The sequence below is a fragment of the Athene noctua genome, chromosome 5 (genome assembly GCF_965140245.1).
Source record: "Athene noctua chromosome 5, bAthNoc1.hap1.1, whole genome shotgun sequence".
NCBI classification, from domain to species: domain Eukaryota; kingdom Metazoa; phylum Chordata; class Aves; order Strigiformes; family Strigidae; genus Athene; species Athene noctua.
Genome location: NC_134041.1, coordinates 62,193,108 through 62,217,952, shown reverse-complemented (window position 1 = coordinate 62,217,952; position 24,845 = coordinate 62,193,108). Strand labels below are relative to the sequence as shown.

General features: G+C 36.0%; 1 protein-coding gene across 18 annotated transcripts in view; it reads left to right on the top strand.

Moving 5' to 3' along the window:
* The window catches only part of ATE1 (arginyltransferase 1), an 85,692-nt gene that overhangs the window by 4,730 nt on the left and 56,117 nt on the right, over window positions 1-24,845 (top strand). For 3 of the 18 annotated variants that reach the window (XM_074907871.1, XM_074907875.1, XM_074907872.1), the window contains 4 exons: window positions 5,551-5,783; window positions 7,480-7,608; window positions 8,636-8,764; window positions 19,478-19,510. In XM_074907871.1, coding sequence (XP_074763972.1) covers window positions 5,551-5,783; window positions 7,480-7,608; window positions 8,636-8,764; window positions 19,478-19,510 — 524 coding nt within the window. The remainder of the gene's footprint in view (window positions 1-5,550; window positions 5,784-7,479; window positions 7,609-8,635; window positions 8,765-19,477; window positions 19,511-24,845) is intronic. The other 15 variants (XM_074907878.1, XM_074907884.1, XM_074907880.1 and 12 more) reach the window with 7 other exon arrangements.

Sequence of the window (24,845 nt, the reverse complement as noted above, 5' to 3'; positions counted from 1 at the left end):
CTTAGTTTTTCCTGAAAAGTTTTAGTTTTCCTGAAAGTTGCATTGATTTTTGTTACTATTTTTTTTTTTTTTTTTTTTTTTTTTTTTTAGATATTGAAAATATGTATCAACAGCTGATAGTTTTCTGTAAGCTATTTAGATTAGTCAGATAGATCAAGGTGACTGAATCTCATCAGACACAGGGACCAGTTTCCATCTGGGATACTTTTGTGTGCAGAATAAGGTGTACACCCAGCCCTCCCTTTCTTCTGTAGGATGTGGTGACTCACACTTTATCTACCTTCAGGTTCATAGAATACCTCAAGTTGAAAGGGACCCATAAGGAGTTGGACTCCCTGGTTGTGCAAGGCTAAGAGCTGGGTACAGCTCTGGGTGGTGCTGCAGGACTGCTAGTTACTGAGTTAGGTTAAGGCTTAACCTGTTTTATGCAGCAGTGGGAAACTGGTTTAAGACCCAAGAAAAACACCTGAGTTACTGTTTTTACATTTCTTCCTTTCTGCAGGTCATTTTGTTGTAGTACAAATTGTGTTGTTTACACCCTGTGAATACAGACCTACGAATAACTGGTTTAAGGCTAAATTTCTTACACTCATAGACTGTTTGCCACAGATCTAACTGGCATTGGAAATACTTTCAGTATACCGTTGTGTTGTTATTTTGTAGGCTTAAAGAAAGCTGTATAGTTTTCTGCTGATTTAAAAAAAAAAAGTAGAGATTCTTCTGGTCCTCTATAAAGAATGACATTTTCTAGGTGAGCTTTTTAATCTGTTTGGGAGCTTTTCCTTGTTTTAGATTTTTGACTACCTTTAGCTTAGAAAAGCAGTGTCACGAGAGGATGTGAAATGATGTAGTAATTTCTCATTTTTGTCTTGCTGTGAACTCAATTTTACATTTCTCTAAGGAAGTGCAGTAAGTATGTACAAGAAGTAAGGCAATCTCCCTCATTTTAGTTCTGATGCATTTATACAATGCTATACCTTTTATGTGCCAAAAATTGAAGGTAAATGCTTATACATTTCTACAGTTTTGTGTGAAAGTACATGGAATATGGGTGGCATTTTTAATATAATATATTTTTAAGTATAATACCAATTTTAATAGTATGGTCACTCTTTTCGATATGGAAGTTATCCCTCAGTCAAGCTTTTGTATCATAATTGTAAAGATTTCTGAAATGCTGCCTTTGAGTTGCATTTGAATATGAAATCTTTACACTAAAAAGGATGATCTCATTGTCAGTCATCTGACTGTAATCTTTTTCGTGTGATAGCTGATATGGTACCCCTTGGTGTGGCACGAGAGCCTGGAATTTCCCATCTGCTTGCAGGGGTGGTAAGCTTTTCACGTAGCTTGTTGTGAGAGGGGAGATTGTGTGTCACAGCTGGTAGGTGAGCCTCTGCGGGGTGTGATCATGCAGAGGAGGCCTCGAGGGTCCCCGAGGGGAAAAAGAAATGTTGGAAAACTCTGCTACCAGGATGTGCCTGCAGAGTGCTGCTCTTACAGCTTATCTTGTGTCCTGGCTGCGTTCTTGTGGGACGTGGGTGTTTTCTGGGAGGAGGATGGTAAGGGGAGGATGGATTATTGCCAGAATAATTCATTTAACCTGCAGCCTGCACTGGCAAAGGTAGAATTGCTGACAGGCCTTTGTGGCCCAGAGGTTGCAGGTGGGGCAGCCTTGTCTTACAGATCATGTTTCCAGTTTTGCATAACCTCTACAATGGCCTGTTCAGAAAAATAAAGGGTATTTTGTGAATTGCAGGTAGCCAATACATGGTGGGTAATGTTAGTTAAAATCCTAGTGGAGACCAGATGCTTTAGAACTTCTGTGTGTGTTGGGATGTCATACTAATTCCTAATTTCCCTCGCTTGTTACATGTTGTGCCAGTATTTATGAGAATTCAAAGTACTTTTTCCTTCACAAAGATTTTTGTCTCCTTCTGTAGGCTAGCTAATTTCAAGTAAAATGATTTTTTTCCTTTAAGGAACACTCATTCCAATTGGGTTAGGTTTTTCACCAGCTTAACAAGCAATTTGCATCTAAACAAAAAGGAAAGTTTTCAGAAAAAAAGTAGTGCTGCATAGAAACAGTACTATTACATGTTCCTGGAAAACTATTCCAGAATTGTTAACACTGTATTTTAGATTTTGATTTTATAAAATGCAGTCAAAACTTTTATAGTCCTTATATAGTTTATATAACTTTTTTTGTTGTGCAAACTTTCAAAAACCTCATGTTTATTTTTGTTAAGATATTTATTTGTTAAGATCTTGTTTTGAAGATAATTGATGACAAACTTTGGGTTACGTAAACTTCATTTTGGAAACAAACTAAGTGGATATTGACAGCAGATGGCAGACTTGGGTAAATTATTAGTGTGAACATGCCATTGTTTTGAAAAAGGTAAGATACTTTTGAAAAAGGTCTTTGGTTATGTTAAAAATAACATTGGGTAAAACTTTGAAACTGTGGAAATGCAGATAAAGTCTGAAACATTGTATTTTATTTCAGTAAATGGGGATTTACTTTTATAGAGGAGAAATATGCATTACTGTGATTCTTTCTTTCTGGAGGCTTTAAATCAAATAGAAAATTGAATAATAAATGCATCAGAAAGCTTATTTAATAAGTCCTTAATTTTTTTTTTTTTTAAGGGTAGGTGGTGTCACAGGTCAAATTCAGTTTAAAACTTTCCAGATAGAAAGATGTTTAGTTTTCATCTTGGAAAATGTAGACGTATTCCATAATAAGATTGTTTAATTGCATTTTTAGTCCTTTATAAACAAAACAGGTCATTGTCCTATAGGAATAATGGGCTGTTTCTGCACAGTTTCAGATAGAAAAGAAGGTTTGCTTATGTCTGTATGCACATTCATTGTTTTAAGAAGTTTTTCTTGCTAACTTACAGCTTATAGAAGATAGGAGACGTGAAACAGATCCTGATACAGATGAAACAGTCATTCTTCACATGTATCATGAGTCTTTTAAATAAACTCTTCCTCTGACTTGTTTGCCCATGAACAGCTCACATGGTATCTGTAATTTTCTCATAGTATTATACTTGTCCTTTTCTGGTGAATAATTTTTGCTGTGTGAATGAAACAAATACTCAGAAACCTTAGCTGAGAGGTAAGAACACTTGATCATAACATCTGCTATAGGGCAACTGTAGGATGTCTGAAGAGTGCCAAAGTGGTATTAGCTCCTTTTCTAAGTCCCTGAGATTCTCTCAACATTTCAGTTGACATGGAGTCTATGTGGAGAAACCAGACTGGGACTTTTCAGGGTGAGCCATGAAGAGCTCGCTGCTAACTTGCCCCGGGAGTGCACTTACAAACTCTGTAAATTCTGTACGGTATGCACATTAAAAAGGATAGTTTACAGCTTTACTGATCCTTAAAAGTTTATCCCTATATAACATATTTTGCCAATTTCTATGATGTATCTATTGGTAAAGAAAGATGCAGGCAGCAAGTCTGAGAACTGCAATTCTTTGCAGGTGAAGTGAGTCTAAATGCATCACTGAGCTTTTAAAATACCAGTGCTCTCACCATTTCCAGTTTGCAGAAGGATACCACTGCTCTCATTGTCCATGGGAAGGTTTGAAGCGGGTGGAGGACAAGAAAGATGTTAGTTTTAGCTAATAAGTTATTGGTAAGGAGGAGGAAAGAAAGCTCTAACTGTGTTTTCATAGGAGTTCTGGAAAAAAACAATTTCCATATCATTTTCAGGCCTTCAAGAGAGTAAAATGGGATAAGCTGTAGTTAGTCTGGGGTTGGATTCTTCTTTACTTCTTATAAATAGAATCGGAAATGTGCCTTCTTCCTAATGCTGCAAAAAAAGCACCCCACTGTTCAGGGTATTTTCTCTTTTGAAAAAGTAAGTCTTTCAGAAGTTGCCCGTGTCTCTTGTAAATACATGGATTTCTGGAGAAAGCTAATGGTGTAAAAGACTTTTTCAGCAATTTGGCATAATATTTGTTACAGTCTTGGTTCTGTGCAAGATATATGACTACATTGGAGTAGTTTTTTCCACTCTTCATCTCTTCTTGAAACTTGTAGTATTATGACTTCTTTTTTTTTGTCTTCAACTCACCACTACACTAAAAAGTAATAAAAGATGCAGAATTATTTTATATCACATTAGTTGGCCACTGATGCAGTTTTGAGTGCAACTTTCCCTCTGTGTGGAACTTGCAACAGCAGTTGCTGAGACAGGTATTTCTTGAAAATTGATTATTTCTTCCACCACTGTTTCCAGCGGTGCAGGCAGATTCGTACAGCTTTTACACAGCTTCTGGAGCAAGGTATGGTGTTCAGTTCCTTGTGGGCACTACATGGAATAGCCAACAATCATGCACAAGTTCCAGGCAGAACTGAGAGTGTTAGGAAAACGTTTCTTGCTTTCTGTAAGTTTCACAAATTTGAATTTATGGATTTACAATCAATATCTATTAAAATCATACTGTCTAGGGAAATTGCTGCTTGGAAGTAGATTATTTGCTTGGTAACCGTACTTTTAGTGCATTTAGTGGGTAGCATGGGGACCAGCCCTCTTTTTTTTTTTTTTTTTTTTAAATTGGAGAAAATGCTGTATTAATTTTTGTACTACTGGCAATCTTTTATCTTGACTTTTTATCTTACATTAGTGTCCTAAGTATAAAATTAATCTGGCCCCTTCGTTGAGGGCTTTGGACCACGTGAATATTTATTTGTGCATGTTGTTGGTTGTGTTGCTTTAAAGCTAAGTTCTTGAAGTACAATGTACTATTTTCCATGCTGATCCATTTGTTTTCTAGGTTCGTCTTTCTCTTTTAAGTAAATAACATTTCACAAATTGAACGTTATAAATGGTTGATCTGTTAAAGATGGAGGTAAATTGGTAAAAGTGAAACAATTAGTAAAACCAGACAATCTGAATGTAATTTTAAACAAAGATGGAAGTTTATGTGGCCTTTTCCTCTTCTTCTACGTAACATTAGTAGCATTTGCACTAATGCTGCTGGCATTGGCAGCATTTCTATATAGTGTATAAGGATTCAGGTGACAAAAAATAAATGCTGCTTTTTTTGGTGTGTGTCTTCTACAGGATTCTGTTGTGTAGCTACCTGTTTTTTTTTAATGTGGTTGAACAATTCTCTGTGAATCTGGCTGCAATATTTTGTGGTTGTGCTTTTTTCCTTTTAGTATTTCAAGCTGATGCTGTAGCTGGTTGGATGTGGTACACCGTCATACCATACATTGAACAGGAGCTTCTCTTTGTTTCTGAGAGGCAGATGTGACAAAATGTTTTAAGGAAAATCTTAGCAGGAAGTCTTTTCATTTTAGTTTTTAAATATATCCTTGACTTTGGGGTGTAATAGAGGTCAAGGTGTTTCCATATTAAGGTGCTGCATTAAATAGCTGTAGAGGAGGAATTGCAACTTAGCTTGTTACATTCAGATCACAGTCTGCAATTAATGGTGGTTTTAACCATTTCTTTTCAGTCATTATGTAAGAACTACTTGTTTATTGCAAAATGTGGTGTTTAATTCTTTGTCTGTGCCCTTGTAGGGAAAGGGGCTGATCTGAGCAAGCCACCGTGTCGAAAAGCAAAGGACATACGGAAAGAAAGAAAACTGCAGAAACTCCTTCAGAACCAGATGTGCACACTGGGAGGCTCTCAACTTCAAACAGATGATCAAGTTTTCCTCTTGCAAAACTCTAAATCTAAGACAAACCAACCTAAAACCATTGAAGACTTTGTTTTTGTTTCTTTACCTGATGATGCACAACACAAATTAGAGGTAATGTCTTGTTCACTCCTGTTGGGAGACAAATTAAGGAAAAGTCTAGTTAAGGAGTTTTTGAAATGCTTAGATGGTTAGTATTTGTGACTTTATGGAATGGTTGTAGTTTAAATCCAGAAATATATGTGATACTGCATATAAAAATATATATATATATGGTGCAGCTGAGCTCTGTGTAACCACAAGAGGGTACTCTTGCACTTGCAGTGAATTGTAGCAGAGCCCAGGTACAATTACCAAAATAACTTTCGAATTGATTTCATACAGTGTGACTTGAAAATGAAAGACTTTGAATTAACTTGAGTGTTGAATGATGGGAGAGATTCAATATTTAGTTCTGCAGTATATAAATACTTAAACAATCTATGCTAATGAATCTTGACAAGAAAGCAGTAACTGTTCATAAAATTAGATAAGATAGCTGCTCTTTATAAATGTCATTGATGTGTGTTGATGTCTTTGGAAGCTGTAAAAGTGATGGTAGAAAATTTTGCTTAATATACTGGTTGCTGTTAAATCTTTTAGTAATATGGAGGCAGTTATCTGGGAGACTTTCAGACTTTTGTTAACATTTTTTAATCCTCAAACCATTTTTTTTTTTTCCTTTTTTCGGAAGCTGGAAAATCATTTGAATAGAAGTATTTACCTGTAGTTACTGATTATCAATGATGGTATTGGAAATTCATATTCTTTTGGTAGTTATTCAGAGGTAGTGATGATGACTTGACAGATTCACCCTGAATAACTGACAAGAAGCCATGAAATTGATCCCTCTCACTAACTCCTCCAGGTTGTCTGAGTTGTAAAACAGAAGTATGCTGGCTTTGTCTGAACATCTTTGTTTAGAAGATGCAGGGAGAATTAAAAGGAGGATGGTTCCAGCCCTGTTTTCCCAGATTGTCTTTGTGCTTCTTACTATGGCTGTCAAGTGTGGATTTTGGGTTTCTTTTAATAGATCAGTACCAGTGAATTTGTGAAAACAGAACCATACGGAAAATTAATGTTTTCCTGGGAATGAAACTGTCATTAAATATGCTTGAAAAGAAATGCACTGTTGCTCATGTGATACCATTCTTTTGGTTAGGAAGCAATCATTTTACTAAGAACATTTTTTACTATATATATTTTTATTTTTTTTAAATACTTCTATTTTTGTGTGTGTTAATGTTGGTGGAGAAGACGGGTAACTTCCTATTATAATTAACTTGTAATCGAATAGGGAAATACTGTTTTCTCTTCCGTTTTCAATTTGAAACATACCTAGAAATCCCCTTGGGATTACTGCAATAAAGACATAGTCTTTATCTAAAGAGCACAAATACCAGTTTTCCAAATGCGTGGGTCCTTCAAGTATTTTACAGTGTAGTGTGAAACTGCAAAATAAGATTTTAAAAAGAAAATATTTTTAAAAGTTGATCTGCATACCATTTGTTGGTATTATTTCCTGAAAACTCTTTGTGTAGATCTTCTATAAGCATTTTAGTTATTTTAACTTGTAGTTTGAAGACCTTTTATGTTATTCAGTGCAAATATAAAAGACTTCAGTAGCCTGAATTGAGCTGAGTCTAATATTAATTGTTAGGGCCCTTGTTCAGGAAGTCACAATTTCTCTCTCTTCTGATATTTGTGTATGTATAAACGTATAGTTATTGCATGATATTGTAATAACAAATGTGTTTAACTTCTTCTGAAGGTGAGGGTGGTGAGATCATCTCCACCAAGTTCACAGTTCAAAGCCACATTTCAGGAGTCTTACCAGGTCTATAAACGTTACCAGATGGTTATTCACAAGGACCCACCTGATAAACCAACTATAAATCAGGTCAGAAGGCCAAATGAATTTTATGCAAAGCTCAGCACATTTCATGTGTCTTGTTTCTAGGAGAAACAAATGTGGATTTTATATCCATTGTATATTCAGGAGCATGTAAAATACCATATCAAATAAAATCAACATCCTGAAAGTGCAAACTTACTTGATATCTCTTTCTGAGTGTCACAAATATTAAGTCTTAACTGCGGACAGGAAAGTTAAGGAAGTTACATGGGTATGCAGTTGGGTAAGAGATGGAGAGGATGAGGCTTTCGGATATAGATATTTTGGGCCTTATAAACACAATTATCATAAGAACTAAAACCAGCTGGACACTTACCCTGATAACTAGTCGCACTGGCTTTGGTTTGAATGTTTCCATAGGAGGAACTAGCATGATCAGGGCCAACATGTGAGTAAAAATTTATCACACATACAAATTGTTGGTTTAAGGACAGAAGTGGTATAAACCTTTTTGCTTTCAATTTAAGCCCCTCAGGAAGTAATGTGTGCACTCCATCTAAATTACACATCAGTACTGCTTCTTGTAATGACCAGTGTGTAATAGTTAGCTGTCATACATATTATCTCTCTAATACTGCGAAGAAAAAAAAAATTAGTAGTTTGGAGAAAAAGTATATGTAGCAAGAATATGCAATTGTTGAACTGGGAGAATGACTGATGTGCCATTAATAGTAATGTATTTTAAAAGTCCTTGAGACTGCACAGTGAAAATTTGTGGTTGATTTGTGAAATAATCTGGTCAAAAAATACACTGACTAAACTAGTGTTTTGGAGTGTCCTAGTGTTATGCAATTTTTATCTCGTAATGAAAGTGTCAACAGTCAGTTTAAGCTTAGTGTTGTCAGACTTCCCCTGTAGGGGGATTTTCTTGTTGCTACGTTTAAAGTAGAAAACTGTTTTCAGAGGCTTTGAAGTGGCTAGGAGGAGATCTTTCACTAGCCTTACCTTCAGAAGCATATTATCTGACTATATGCACTCAAAATAGCATGCTTGTATTTTCCTTGCTCTGAAGGTGAGGTTAGTACCTGTCTCCTTTGAGGATCCCCAGTTCAAATCATCCTTCAACCAATCAGCCGCTTTATTTGCCAAGTATCAGATGGCTATACACAAGGATACACCTTCTGACTGTGGCGAAAATGAGGTACAGTTCACTGCATGCACCTTTTATGAAAACATTTTTTTCAATACACAGTTAAATGATGAGAATTGTGTCTCTTTGAGTGATTCTAAATGTTAAAATATTGGAGTTTCTGTTTGGGAGAGTTTTCACTGTGGGTTTTTTTTAGCAAGCTTCTGTTGCAGGCTTCAGCCCAGGGAAAACTGAGGTGAAGAGAGAGGGATTATGGACCATCATAACTAAAAAACTAGTGTTAGTAATGAGTTAGGTACAGGTGCTGTTTCTACATGGTTTGTAAAGAGATCTGGGACTGAGATTTCCACTGGAAGTGGGATAATGGTATGGAAGTGCGTTTTTGATGGCAAAAGCATCTTCTGCTTTAAAGCTGTTTGGTACCTTTTCCACATTTCTCCTTTTTTTTTTTTTTTTTTTTTTGTGGTTTCATTTAATTTAACAGGTGAAGGTTTTAAAAATCTCAGTTTTAGCAATGAAATGTGGATAAGCATACCTCTCAATTAGAATTCACCTTTGCAGTAGAAATAGTGCAAAAATATTCCCACCAGCTGATTGTCTGAGATTCAATATTTGAGTCCATTGCATAAGAATAAAGCCTGCTTTTAAAATGGTGTTTAGAGAATGCTAATCCTCACCTAATAATTAGTGGAAGAAAAAAGTACTCATGGGGTTCTAAACAAGCAGCAATTCTCCATTTCTCTGGCAGGTGGCACAACATCTTCATTAGCAGAACTGATAAAACTGCTACCTCAGATCTGTCATTTCTAGCTACTGCAAATGTACGACTCCAATATCGATCAACTATCTAGTCAGACTTTTCTGTTCTAGAAAGCAATACTTCAGTACTTGCAGGAGTGATGCCTAGCAAGCTGTGGCTGTTTTCCAGGTAGAATAACAGAACCACATAATAATTTCTGGCTTTAGTTCAAAAGAGTGTAAGGAGAGCTTTTTTGTGAGATCTCTGTAATGCTACTGTGGAAAGCCATAAAATTTACTTCACTTTGTTTTGCAAAATAATAGGACTCATAACAATAAGTATTAGTCTCTGCCCTTTTTATTGTTGCTGACATAGATTTGGTTAATTATAATAATGTAAAAATTGGAAACATGCCAAGAAATATTGAGCTATTTACTAGATTTGTACCAGGAATTACCTGGCCTGATTAGGGACTTGATTTGTCTGTTATGATGAATGTGTATCAGCCCTAATGCTTAGATATAACATACATTTGCTCTGAAAATCTTGTTGCTGCAGAGAGGGTAATAAGAACTTCATATACTTTTTGTTTAAAATGATGGATTTTTTTCTTTTAATACATCATGAAGAATTGAGAGCAAAATCACGATGGCTGCTTGCAGTTCAGTTCTGAATAGCAGTTACCTCTCAATTAATTTAAACTCTGTTTGGGTCAGAGTACATGGTTTGGTGTAGACTTGGATTTGATGGCCTTAATCAGCCATGGAACTTTGTTTTTTAGCTGAAGGAGGAGTCTAGGAAAGAACAGATGTATTAAGAACAGTTCAGGTTTCCACCACCTTAAAGGTGTAAAGTCTGTCGTGGGAATTGCCCTTGAATAGGAAGGAGAAGGATTTCTGTTCATACTGTGAATAGTTTAATGGATTTTTATCCTCTTCTTTTTCCTTATTACTTGCCATAGGTATTTCCCTGCTCTGTCTTTTATCTTTTCTCTCTGGCATCATTTTTGTGCAGGCTTAGTATAATATTCCAGGGGAGACATAAGGCCTTCTCAGAAGTTTCTAGTAGATGTAAAAAGTCAGCCTGATGGCTTTAATGGGTTTTAATTTAGGTCCTTCTTTAGCACTAGTAAATTATCTTGTTTATGTGACTCTGGCTAAGAAAGTCTTTCTATTCACAGTTATTAGGTAGTAAAGCTCAGATACTTCAATCAAAAGCATTTTGTATTTGATCCATGCAGGACCTAAACTGAAGAACACTTTACACAAAATGTATTTTGATGTAGATTAGAAGCCTTTTTTCTTTCCTTTTTTTTTTTTTTTTTTAAATACTGAATCTGTGTGGGAGGAGAATCATCTGAGTCACTTTTAAGAACAGATACCAAGTAGGGTAAAGCTGATCCAAGTTATTTAGAGGAATATTGGAAAATGCTCTTTAAAAGACCTCAAACTTTTTCTTCTTCCTCTTTTTCAGACTTTTTAATATATCATACAGACATTATGGAGCCAAGCAGTTCTTTAAGTAAAGGTAGAATGAAATTCTGTTCTATACACAGGGCTTTTTATCAGGGTAGTAACAAGTCTGCTTTGGGCTTTAAACTGGCAAACATCCAGGAATTTTTTTGCATCTAAAAATTAAATTTAGCTTTTAGTCTGTGCAAGCTAATGTATCTGTGTATGGTGGATGAACCACCTTTTCAGGGAGTCCTGCACACTTTTGTGTTTGGAAAGTTTCTAGTTTAGGAAAAGTATTTAATTTTATATTTGGCTGAATACTTCATATTCAGAAACCTGCCTATATTTAAATTCAGAATCCAACAAAAACTGTTATGGGACATATTAACAACTTCTTTTTGGAATATATTCTTAGATTGTTGGCATTACGATATACTGTCTGCCTGTATTAGCTGCTAGAGTAGTTTAATATTAACCTTATTACATTAAAAGGCCATTTTAGGAAAAGATTTAGAATTTTGGTAATTATTTGAAAAATACCACTAATGTGGAAAGTTATAAAACAGTTCACAATATTAACAAAAGATATGCGAACCATGAAGCTGATTATTGCTCAAACAGTGTGAAAGAAGGCCCTCTTTTTGCATCTATGTAATGTATATACATCTTTTCATCAAGATTTTATATAAGAAGAGGGAATAGATGATTTCCAGGGCAGGGAATCTAGGGAATACTTGACAGCAAAAATTACTCTGAACTTCTAGGCACTGTCTGGTTAGTGCCACTTTGAGACCAGTGTTAACTGGTGTTTCAGTGCACTTCAAGACAGTCAGTCTTTCTTGTTTTTGCCTTTTCCTCTTTGCTTTCGCCTCTCCTTCTTCTGCATTTCTGATGGAGACTGCAATAGCATTAATGATAGTGTGTGTTCATTAAAAAGAATTTAGTCTGAGAATTTGCTTGGGAGTCCTGCAATGCATTTTGGTGATGCAGTACTGTTTCCTGATTGAGACAGTGACTTCTGTTTGTTCTAATAAAAAGCAAGGTAGAAATTTCATAGTGGAATAAATTTTTTTCAAGTCTTAGAGTTGGTGTTACCTTGTGGTGATGAAACTTGCAATTTTTGATGGAAGCATTATCAGTCTTCAGTGCCGCTCTCATTGACAAGTAGATGATTTGGTAAGGTGGTATATTTGCTATCTTCCAGATAAGTTAATATACTGGGAACAGTTTTGAGTATCTCCTTGTTCCTGGAATTAAAACCAGTTTAGTTTGCATGTGAAAATTTTTTAAATCTATTTTCATCTTGACGTAAAAGCTGCAATTATTTTCTGCATAGACTTTTAAGCTATTGCTTATCCCATTTTCTCTTAGTTTGGTATAAACTGAACTTCCCTTAGAAATCTTCTCAACACTCTCAAAAAGCTTTGGTTGGTAGCTACAGGAGTTCAGCTTTAAAAACTGACCCGGTTGTCTGTTATTCGGAGCACAGTCAAGTCCTGATGTTATTCTTTGGTGCCAACAGCTTTGCATATTTATGTCAGCATGTTTTTATTGAATTGAATTGGTGTCCTCAGGAAAAACATAGCAAATGATTTTCTAATTAAAGGTTGCTTCATAATGCTTACCCTTAAATAGTCTTGTGGAAGAATTGATTTTTCAGTTTTTCTCTGTGGGAACACAAAACCTTATTAAGGTGCTATGTAAGTGAATAGTCATCCACTGTTTTAGTGATAGATGTACTCTTATCTTAAAAAGAGCTGTTGGAAAAATATCAGAAGAATTAGGGAGAACCTCAACAGATTATTAAGTGGTAAAGTATATAGAGCTCCTGAATGAGGTGAGATACAATGATGGAGAATAGGTGTGTCGCTGCCTCTTGGAGAAGTTTATCCAAGGCTACTCTTGAATTAGCCAAGTCCCTGAACTGTTCGTTTTTGGAAGCTGTGAAAATGTGCAAGGGAAGAACCTGTTTGAGTGTTTGTCACATTCTATGCATTTCTTCTGGCCCTTTATGGAAGAATGGTATGTGGACCTTTATCTCAGGTTCAAGACTATAGTTGTCATGTACCGTTCCCAATATAATAGAGCTATAATTCACTAGCTTTTTGTTTGTTTTTTTTTTTTTTCTCTCCCGAAAGTAGTGGAAGACTGTAATCATGTTTAGTATGAGGCTTTGTGTCTGTAACATACGAAAAGCCACTAATTTAATCAAGTGCAAGGATTTATTTAACATGTTAACAAGTTACTTGTTCAGGTTTTTTTCTGCTTGGGTGGTGGCTATTTATTTTACAAAACCAGCCAAGCTATAATGAAAAAATTGAAATCATGGAAGCTTAGAAAAACTAAAAAAGGGAGACTTCTATAATGAACAGAGAGGAGGTAGTAGGCTGGGCATCCTTTCATTGAACAGGTGATGTTTCCCTATACTACCATTGAAAGATCAGTGGGAGCATGAATTATAGCGCTGATCAGCAGATCAAGAGTACCATAATTATGCAAACAAATTGTATGAATGGAGGTTTGTCCACCTTTTTTTCTTCATTTGTCCCAAGAAATATAATAAATAATAATATAGCTTTGTTGTAATAATTGATGCACAGAGGAATGGATAAACATGGGTTTGGAACCTGTATTTTTTTTGTTTTTTAATTGAGTAACTTTTAATAGCATTTAGTTATATTTCTGCGAGAAAAATGTGTAGATTAATGTATAGAAGGATGATCTGTGAATAAGACAGAAGAATGAACTTTCTATTTCTTGTGTAATCCCACGAGGCAGAAATACTTTGATAATTGAATCCAGTGCTGGTGCTAGCCACTGCAAGTGGAGGGAGCTTTCTCTTACAGATGTACTGCTGTCTGTTATTCTGGTTTTACTTCAAGAAACAGACAACTATTAATGTGACCAGGTAGTATTTTATGCTTTAGCTTTGTAGAATTACAGTACAAAAATCTGAAAACAAGGTAGAAACAGCAAGTAGGTCTGAGGGTATAGTCTGGCTCTTCATATGAGAACACTGGATTTAAGGAAGCTTAGTACTAGATCTGGCTCATCTTCTGCTTTGCTAAGAGCAATCCATATCTGCAAATGTTTTAACTCTTGCTCAACAGCAAAAATACCTGTGTTTCTGTGTAAGAAATGCAGGGAGGGCTTTGCAGAATACAAATCACCTGGAAGATGCTATGAGCCAACTCTACCCCAGCTTCAGGATGATTAACAAAGTATGTGGAAATACATACTTAAATGTTTCAGAACATTTTGACACCTGCATGTCTCTTGTGTTTTATATGAAGTGTCAGAGTGTATTTCTTGGTATTTAAATGATAGATACAGATGGGGAACTGTGTAGCTCTGGAAGCAAAGAATTTTAAATGAAATGAATACAGTGAAAACATTTCTTCTTGGCCTTTTCCTCCCAAGAAAGAGATTTTTTTGATCCCAGTGATATAATCAATGGCTAATTTTTAGGGAATAGGGGATATCTAGCAGTTCTTCTTAATGAAGTATCGTCTCACCAGAAGCATTTAATTTCTGACCTGATGTTGTCTTTTTTTAAAAATGCTTCTTGAAGTCAATTACAGAAGCTGTCAGCGTATTGTAGACACACACATACATATCCAACAGCTTTCAGTTTGTTTAGCGATACTCAGTTCTTCTGTGAAAAAAAATTAGTGCCCATCATTCTAAACTGAGTTTTACATAAAACATATTGTCATGCAGAAGTTTGAAATTAAGCATTTTTTTCTTCCTGCCTCTTCTCTAGAGAAGTTAATGATTGATTAGTGGTTTAAAACACCGAAACAATACATCTAGTCCATTAATGTGATTTTTAGGCTTTGTCTTTTTACAGTAGTCTTTGTCTTTAAGAAAGACAGCTGAAGTGTAACTGAAACAAGCTATGTGGCAGCTACACAAGTTAGAAAACATTTCCATAAAAGATCATAAAAATTCTACGGTAGTTTCCAGAAAGAGCAAGAGTGAACATTTTATTGCTGTTTAAACCTTCTGAAGCAAATGTTTTATTTAACTTTTCGTAAGTGTTTTATAATGACAAACTTGCAGAAAAATACTGTGTGTGTCTGTTCCTTCTGCAAAGCTAGCTGGACACTCTCTTTGCTTTGTGCTTAACTAAATATTTGTCTTGGAAGAAAAGAATTTCAAAACACACAAAAGATACACTGTTTGAAAAGGTGCAAAAAATTACTGAAATAGGTATAGTGGGTTTTTTCTTCCCCAGTTTTTTTTAATTGCCTCCCAGAAATCCACTTGAACTAATAGAGCAAACTGGGTGAGAGTAGTCTGGGAAATGCCAAGGAGCATGTCCTGATCAATTCGAAAGCTGATACCAGCAGCCAGTTAAAAACTTTTACGTCCCTCTAGCCTAGTTTCCTCTTTCTTTTTCTTTCATTTTATTTTTTAGTCACAGAGCGCTTAAAAAAATCAATGGCTTCTGTGGTTATTTTTAACCTTCTGTAGGTTGCCTCAGCAGCTGTATGTTTTTATAATGCTCTTGAATTAGTTCTTTTATCATTTCAGTTGATGGCAGTGCTAATCTGATTGGCTCTTCGTGGTCGGCTACTGCCGTGGCAGAACATCTCACTGCAGTGAGCTCATGTTTTGCATCTCTGATATTGTGAACTTAAAGACTTACAGCTAGTACTCTTCTATCAGCCTGATTCCTTCTGCTTCCTCGTGTGGCCCTTGTGACTGTAGTGCCATGGATTCATGGATTTTAGTCTTGACATGCCTATATGAGCCAAAGAATTTAGGCAACCAGGCAATTAAGTACCTTGTCCACAGTCATATCGTTTCAGTTCAGATTCTTTTTGCATCCCAGTTTACATTGTTCTTCCCGATTTTGACACCAAGTTTTCCATGTAAATCCAAAATTAAAAAAACTTTACTGTAAGACTGACAAATCTCCGTTGTTTTGAGAGTAAGTTTCTTAGCAGACAAAGCCACAGTGACTTTTTTTTCACTCCGTAAGGGAACTGAAATTTTGAAATGTTCCTTCTTTTCATGGCTTGTTTCTGTTAGTGGGTACACTAAGATTTGTCTGGCCACTTCTAGTTCCCAAGATGGGGAAGCATTCGTTATGTTGGCCTTGAAAACGGGGGAGGGAAAACAGAATAAATTTGCTTGATACACATGAAGGTGTTACACTGGAACTGTAGGTTGTATGACTTGTCTTCTGTACGGAAAGTCGTAACATTATTTCTTATTATGAGCCTGGCACCTTTATGAAAAACAAAGCCCAAAAGCAACCGACACCCTTGGTTTGTTTTAATTCTATTCAGGGATTGGATTTAAAAAAAAAAACAGGGCCCAAATCCCATATTCCTTGCTCACACCTTCTTTACTGAAAGGAAAAGGGCAAATACTCAGTTTTGCTTGACAGTGAATTGCAAATATGAGTGGAGTTGAGTCCTGTCAAAAGGAAAATTATAAATGAATGCCTTTATGTGATATCTTCGAACTGAAAATCTCAGATAATTTTACAAGTACTGATGTAAGAGCTTAAAGCTGTGTTTTCCTGAGAGACTTTGATGTCATTGTGTGACCTGGCTAGCCCCTGCTTTCAGAAAGTTACTGAGCCTACCGGGTGGAACCCATTTTGGTTTAGCATCCAAAGCATCTGAATATCTTCCTCCACCTATAAAAAGAAGCAGGTGTTAACACTCTAGTTTTATTACAGCTTTTTAAAGCTGTGCATGTGCTTTTACTTGAGCAAGTACCTTTGGGTTGAACCAAACCTTCCTTTTATTTCTTTGCCTTTCCCCTCCCTTTGATTTAATTCTCAGTGATGTGTTCCTCTCTTAGTTTTATTAATTATGTTTAAACTTCTTTCCTGTTGTTCTGTTGGTTCTTTCTGGCAGTTGTAAATAGTTTGTACCAAAGTAAAAATGTTGTGGATTTCATATACATTATATAGTTTTTAAAAGACTAAGGTTTATGTGATTCAGTTTGAACTTAAAATTAGAAAAGCGTGACTTTGTGAAACAAATTTGAATTTTGCTTGTGTGACAGATTGCATTATTGTACATGCAACACCAGCATTTGACTGTATTTCTTTCATGGTTTATTGGAACATTTCTGAATTGTGTTCATAATAATCTTGCAATATTAGGTGAGTTTGTTAATTTAGAAACTGAATCTTAAATTTACTTCTGTTTTTAAATAAATGTATTAGCTGTTATATAATAAATGTGTATTCCTAGGTTATGATGAAAGTGCTGTGGATTTAGGGGTGGGAGGGAAGAGTAAGTGTTGAGATGATAACAACAGAGGTTGGTGGATCTAAAATATTTATTAAATTTTCCAGCTCTATGTGTCAATTAAATTCTCCCTTAAAAAAAAAACCAACAAACCCATAACAAAAAAATTATTGGGCTTTTGGGAAATTGTTTCTTAATTGACTTCTAGAGAAGGTTCAGTCTTCTCAAGTTTTCTAGGACTTTATTAATTATCTAACCTGAGATCTTTAACAAGTATCAACAGGTGAAATAATATGTAACAAGACATGCAATGTTTTTTCCCCCATAAGTTTGTGATACAAATTGAAGTGCAGTTAAGATTTATTTTTTTTTTTTTTCCTAGCCAGTGGTACAGATATTTGTAACAGTATATACTGCCTAGCAAGCAGCAGTTATGCTCAGGTACACTTAAAAATTCCCCCCTCACTCCCAAAGCCAAGGGATTGTACAGCAGAGCCTGGAGAAGGGATAAAACTATTTGAAAAGTGTTGTTGGCTCAGTTTTCTCACCCATAGGGTTTAACTTGCACTATAAAGCTAAAGTTACAGATTAAGAACTATTGGGGGTCTTCTGACATAAAAATTAATAACACATGTTTTATTTTTTCTAAAGCCTGCACATACTAAAATCACTGGCTGTAAGGACTGATGCACTCGCAGTGTAGGAATTTGTAACTCACTGTTCTTTTTTTATGGGAACATAAGTCAACAATTCAAATTTTGAATGACTTTTTTTTCTCTTTAAGGTACTATCTGGGTTTTTTCCCCCCTCCTCTTGTTCTCTCCCTATCTGCCAAATAAAAAAAAATAAATTCTGGAATCTAATTAAAGGATCAGTCATTTGTTTTTCCAAATTTTGAGTAATTTAGAGCGGTAGTGACTAGATCTGAAATGGCTAATTGTAGGAAATGCATAATTCCCTGTCTTCGCCAGCACCTCATACAAATTCAGTGTGCGTTCATAAAGTCTGTGTCCAGAAGTTTACCACTCACCCATAGATCAGCTACTGCTACGCGTTTTGGGGCGAGAAGTCTGAAATACAACTTCTGCCAAAGTCCCGATTCTTTTAACGTCAACAGACGCACTTAGGGACACAACCTTAGAGAAGGTTAAGGTTGTGTTCACTCTGAGCTACAATGAGAATGGTCCAGTTAATGTTTGCAGATTGATCTATATCTACCAGATATTGCTAAAATCTGCTTCATAGCACCTTCTGAAGAGAGTTTTAATTACTTAACCTGTATATGGAACTCTGTCCTAGGTCAGTGATTCACTTCTTATTGTTGCCTGCCTTCTCCTCTCTTTCCCTGGGAAAAATGGGGAAACCGACAAGTTGTCAACCCATTTTTTGTATCCCCCTTTAAACAGAGTAATCTTTAATGTCAGAAATTCATAGAATTCTTGACAACGGTCAGGTTTTTATAGGAGGCCATGTATATTCTTTTTATCAAACTTTCAATTAAAAGTTCTTGTTTACTCTTAGTTTGCAGTTTGGGAACTGCTGACTTATTAAATCACCCAGCTATTAAAAGAGGGGATATTAAACCATGTATCACATACTTGGTTTTTAAGAAAGGAATGTTTTAGGGGTTAAATACATACCAGAACTTTGTAACATGTTTAATGTGGAATCTACCAATAAGGAAGTATTTGCATCAAATAAATGAATGATGGTAAATAAATAACTGTTACATTTTTATTACTCTCAGAATCTTGAACAAGTTCCAGCTCATTAAAACCTTGCCTTTTTGATTGATTATCTGCATCACATCATTTTGTATTGAGTAAAGAACTGCGTTTTGAAAATGCTTGCACTTTCAGGAAGTTGATTTTTTTTTTTTCTTCCTCCTTTTTAGACTTAAAACAGGCTTGCTTATGATTTTGCATGTAAATAGACTTAAATTATATTAAGAGATATGAGGCCCCTAACCCCCTTGCTTTAGTGATGGGGCAGGTAACAGTATAATGGTGGGAAAAGGCTCCCTCTTGCAGGCAGTCACACAGAAGGGTAATGTGTAATTTAAAATAAAGGACACCAGAAACAAATCTGTATTAGAAGATGATAATTCTTTTGCATCACATTTAAAATCTTCTATACAAGGGAAGTACTTTGGATAGTTAACAACGTAGACTGTGGGAATTTATGGAAACTTTATCATAAGTCTTAAAATCTAATGGTGTCTTTCAAAGATACGCTTTTGAAAGAGTGTATTTGACCCATTGTATCCTGAAGTACTGCTAATATTTTTCTTTTTCTGCTTTGCATATTTGGCCTGTCGTCTTGGGCACATATTTCTGATGAATCTATCTCAATGCAGTTCACACGATTCCTCTGTGATTCTCCTCTGGAGGTATGTATTCGTTCTAGATACAAGTTTTGAAATGAATGTATTCTTTCCTCTCTGCTTTCTGTAGGCAGCAAACCATTGTGGCATAGGTGGTATAGATGGGTGTCACAGTATTTGTATCATCACCCACTGGTAAGGAAGTTAGCACTGTGTTTTCAAAAGAGTCTGAGGACAATAAACTGGATAATAAGCTACCACTGAATTTCATATCCCTGTATTAAGAGACAGTAGCAGAAAGCGCTGTGTCTTTTTGGTTCTTGATTTATTTCTATGAAAGAAAATAATGTATTATTAAACTTGATCAACTTGTATTTGACTACAGTCCAAGTTAAAAGTTTAGGAGAGGCTGTCACTTCGTTTCAAGTAAGCAAACTGCTATGGATTTCTTCCACTGTCTCTCTTGTTAGTCTTAGAGTTAAGTACCACATGACTGTAATGAAATTGTCAGGTTATAGTAATTATGCTAGTAATTTGATATGTGGCAGTTTGAATGAATCCATGTGTGGAGAGTTTGTTGCTTTTCTCTGCTGAGTCCACTGGCCTTTACATTCCTGAAAGCTAAAGAGTAATAGAGCTCATTAGACTTTATAGGAAAAGGGCTTTTATCACCTCGTCAACTCAGGCAGCAGACTGCCATTATATTCTTAATTTTGTATGGCTACGTAGATGTTGATGCACACTTCCCTGCCAGGTTTATACCAGTATTGTTTCTTACAGACACTTTTTATTGACATTTCAGAGCTTGAATTAAATTTTGTGTGGCACCACTACAGATGTCTTCAATTAGATGAAGTTAAATAAAAGGGGTTGTATATCAGAGGCCAAGGGATTCTTGAAATTCTTTATTCTGAAACAGTTGCCACAAGCAAATCTAGTAGTGTGTAGTCTGTTTACTCTTTTGAACAAAAATAATTTCAAATAAAATCTAAACATTACATGATTTCAATTTGTTATTTTTTGAATTTTTAATGTTGTTATTAGCTGCAAATAGAATGAACACCCAAACTCTTCCTGTCTTTTTTTATTTCCTCCTTTTATTATTCTGTTTAGTTTCTGTTTTGACTATGGGCTCTGGCACAAAAAATAAATAGTTTTAAAAAAAAAAATGATACAGTATGTAGTAGCAGAAACCTAGGCAGTTTTCTAGCCATAAACAGGATAATGTGGAGAGAACTGTTTGGGGGGATTTCATTAATCTTTTTGTCTTAGAAGCTACATTTAAACATTTGCCATTTTGCCACTTAACATGGGGAAACTTGACCTTGTTTGGAGAGGTGCAGTTCAATACTGGAGAATGACTTAGCCAAAACCCTGGTACCATGGCCTGGTACCATGTTGTTGCCAAGATGAGAGTGTTTATGGCAGAGGGGCACAGGGAAAATCTGGACTCCTCAGGGTGATTCCTACCTCAGTTTGATGCAACAATTTTTGGTCTTAAGTGATTCACCTACCAGTGTCGGGAACAGAACAGATCCAGCACAATGGAACGTGAGCTGTTTTCCATTATGTAAATGATCATTTTCTCTTACTTTTTCCTCTCATCCATATTTGAGATGCTTTTGAATTCTAAAGAACTAAAAGATGTTTGCGAATCTAGATTTTTGCTCTTTGAAAAAGCATATCAGCTTCTGCTCTGCATGATTTTGTTTATGGATATGTGTTATTTTTTAGGAAATCTTGTAACAAATGATACCGTTAACAGGTCTGTAATTCCCAGGATCACCTTCTGTAGAATGTCATACTTTAGTCACATTCGATGCACTGCTCAGGACTAAATCAAAGCTCATTTCATTTAGAGATCTTGGCGCGTTGCTTTTTTTTTTTTTTTTTTTCTTATAGTAGTGTACACATCACCATGGTGTCTACATGGTGCTACTCAAAGTCTCTTGCTACTGAATTCCCTTCTATCTTCTCAGCTTCACTAATCTTTTTAGCATTTTAGGCTTACTATCACTGTCCTGATTAGATAGTTGAGAGGATAGCTCAAATACTATGCTTATCCACCAAGGTACAGCAGTTAGCTCTGTAGAGAGTGTCTTACATTTTGATGCAATGAGTTGATTTATTTTGTTTTGATATGGAATCACAAAATTGTTCAGGTTGGAAGGGACCTCTTCAGATCACCTAGTCCAACTGGTCAGCTAGAAGAGACTGTCCAGGACCATGGGTTTTGGATATCTCCAAGGCTCTCTGGCCAGCCTGTGCCGTTCTTTGACCACCACCTCAGTTGAATCCTGTTTCCTTCAGATTGAATTCCATCTGTTTTAAGTTGCATGCATTGCCTCTTGTCCTGTCACTGGTAACTACTGAGAAGAATCTGGTTCCCTTATCTTCATTCCCTCTCATCGGGTTGATAAATATTGATAAAACCTCCCCACGTCATCTGTTCTTGAGGCTGAAGCATCTGAGATCTCTCAAGCTCATCTTACACAGCAGATGCTCGAGCCCCTTGATTGTCTTTATGGCCATTACGGACTTGCCTCAGTAAGTCTGTGTTTCTCTTGTACTGGGGAGCCCAGCGCTGGACCTAGCACTGCTGATGCAGTCTCACCAGGTCTGAGCAGAGAGGAAAGCTCACCTCCCTCGACCTGCTGGCAGTGCTCTGCCTGGTACAGCCCAGGGTGCTTGTTGGCCTTTTTTTTTAATTTGAGAGTGCATTGCTGGCTTTTTTGTCATGAAAACATGCAGTGCTACCTCTCTGCTGACACAACCTATATTTGTAGGCTGCTTTCACAGCATCTCCGCTATTCCCTAATGAAAGGAGGACTTAGTACTGAAAAGGAAATATGTTGCTAACCATGAGATAGAAATCTCCTATATGGTATGTTGTGTGTGTGCCTTTGGGAAAGGAACTGCTGGAATTAATCACTTCGCTTATTCGGCAAATAATTTCCATTGGTGTATAGAAGTCAAGGGTTTCCTGGCTTTTTTTTCCTTTGTGTAAGGGATAGCATGGATTTCATATCTTCCTCCTCCCTCCATCCACAGCAGAGGGTAAAATGGAAAAGTTCAAAATAGGAAATTTCATGGAACCTTCCAGAGAAAAACAGTCATGCAGTTGGTAAGCTCAGGACCCATTTTTGGTAAGTGAGTGTACAGTGCTGTCTGCAGTTGCACACTGGTCTGGCACATGAGTTAACAAGAGCAATTTCCATAATAATAATAACAAAGTGGTGAAACAGCTCTTAAAAGAACAGAGAAAGACCAATGTGCTTTGAAGAAAATCAAGTGCTTTCACCATCAGTGAAGTTCAGTTATAAGCGGTTATTACATTGAGGTGTACTAATTAGGGCAAAATGTAATACCAGTTGTTATTAAATATTTAAATTCTAATAATGCGTTATGAAATATGAACAATCAGATGTGTTCATAGAATCATTAGCTAGCAGAATAGGAAGGCAGAATTAACATGTGATGGAATATATGGTATTTTGCTCTGCATTATAGTGTAAACATTGGAGAGGAAATTATTCATTTTAATTTTTGTCCTGGATTTAGTTCTTATTTTTTGATTGTTTCAATATCGTCAGGTTGTATTAATTAATTGTATTGGAGTTTGAGTATAAATTGTTCATTTTAAATAAATTGGTCCCTCTGGATTGGTTCCAGGGCTAAGGTATGATTTCAGATAGATAATGTAAGCCCTTTCTGGTGGGGCTTACTTGCCTGATGTCACTGGTATATTTTACATCACCTTTGGCAAACACGGTCCCGGGTGGACATGTCAGTAGTGTGAAATGGTATAACCTGCTTCAGGGAAATGTTTCATATTCTAGACCTGCTTCGTGTCAAATTGTCTGGATGGTGCATGAGAAATCAAGTTAAAGGAGCCAAGTATTCATTGAGAAATTGGAGAAAACAATACTTACAAGCATTACAAAGGATTACATTGTATGAAAACTTTTAAAGGAGGAGGAGAATGTTACTCTTTTAAAAAATGTTAGTTGCTTAATGTAGTGGAGATGCCTGAATACTTTGCCTGAGATCAGTGCCGTGCTTATTTTAGCTCTTTTATGTTCATGACATTTCATTGTAATTGCATTAGTTGAAAGAACTGTAGTTTATACTTTACTAGAAGTTCTTAACTGATGCTCTTACTTCAGTTTGCAGAGGTCTGGTGACCGAACCCGTGCAATGCTGTTTGGAGGTTTTGGGTCACACGTAGACATAGCATTCATTTAACTTCAGAAGACTTTGCTTTGAGTGAAAATCTTTTCCGTGTTGGCTTAGACTATCTTTTTTAACATTCATTAAATACTATATGATGAGTTATTGATAAAGAAAGAAAATCTGTTTTAACTGAAACTTATTTAAGCAAGTCTGTGTTATATTACCAATCACATTTCCCCTTGACTTGCAGGAGATGTTTCATTTTCTCTGTCACTGGCTGCACCCTGGTAGCTGAGAAGAGAACTTAACCTGTGCTGAGAAATCCTTAGAGGATTGTATGAAACCATAACTGTTGAATAAGTAGGCTTAACCAGAATGAGAAGAAACCCAGTTTAATAAATTAATATCCGAGCCTAATATCCTTGTATACTGCAGATTAAGCTCTCAAATGTTTGACTCTTTCACTTTTACAGTATCTGCAGCTCCATATCTAGTTTTATGCTATATAACTGTATAAAAATGCAAACAATTTACTATATGGCCTTTATTTTAGGACTTACTGGCTGGGTAAGTCAGTTGAAATGATTTTTTGTTCACGTGATTGATTTCTTTTGACACATGTGGTACCAATTAGAATAACTTCTACTGCCCATCATCTCTTCAGTCTGCGCTACTGTATCAAAATACTTGATTAAACTCACCTTCTGTTGTTGTAATGCAAACCAGTTGGTAATAGTAGGCAATATTGTCAGATTTATTGAGTGAGAAGCAGCTTTCTGAAGATCTGGCAATGCAGTGAAAAACATGACTAGATGGATAATTAAGTTGAGCACAGTGGAATTCAGGATTAAAGTAAGCTTGACGTGGGAGAAAATGGCATGCCAAAGTTGGTTGTGTAATACAGTTTAAATTAGGAGATCATTTTCTTTATTTGAAGCATCAGTTTCTGGCTCTAGGTGCTTTAGCCCATCCGGAGACATACTTCACTGCACATCCAAAACCACAGTGCACAACAATAGCGAGTTCCTCAGTGTTTTTGCAGAAGATGCTCTGATGTGGGCTGACAAAGAAATTCCATGGGTTTTGTTGCAACACAGAGTTCCAGGTTCTTAGATAAAAGATGTTTAGTTGGTCATAAAGAGTAAGCCTCACGTAAAGAGTAAACCTCACATAAAGAGTACGTTGTTCAGTTCGTCTTGTAAATGCTCTTCTCAAGCAACTTTAATGG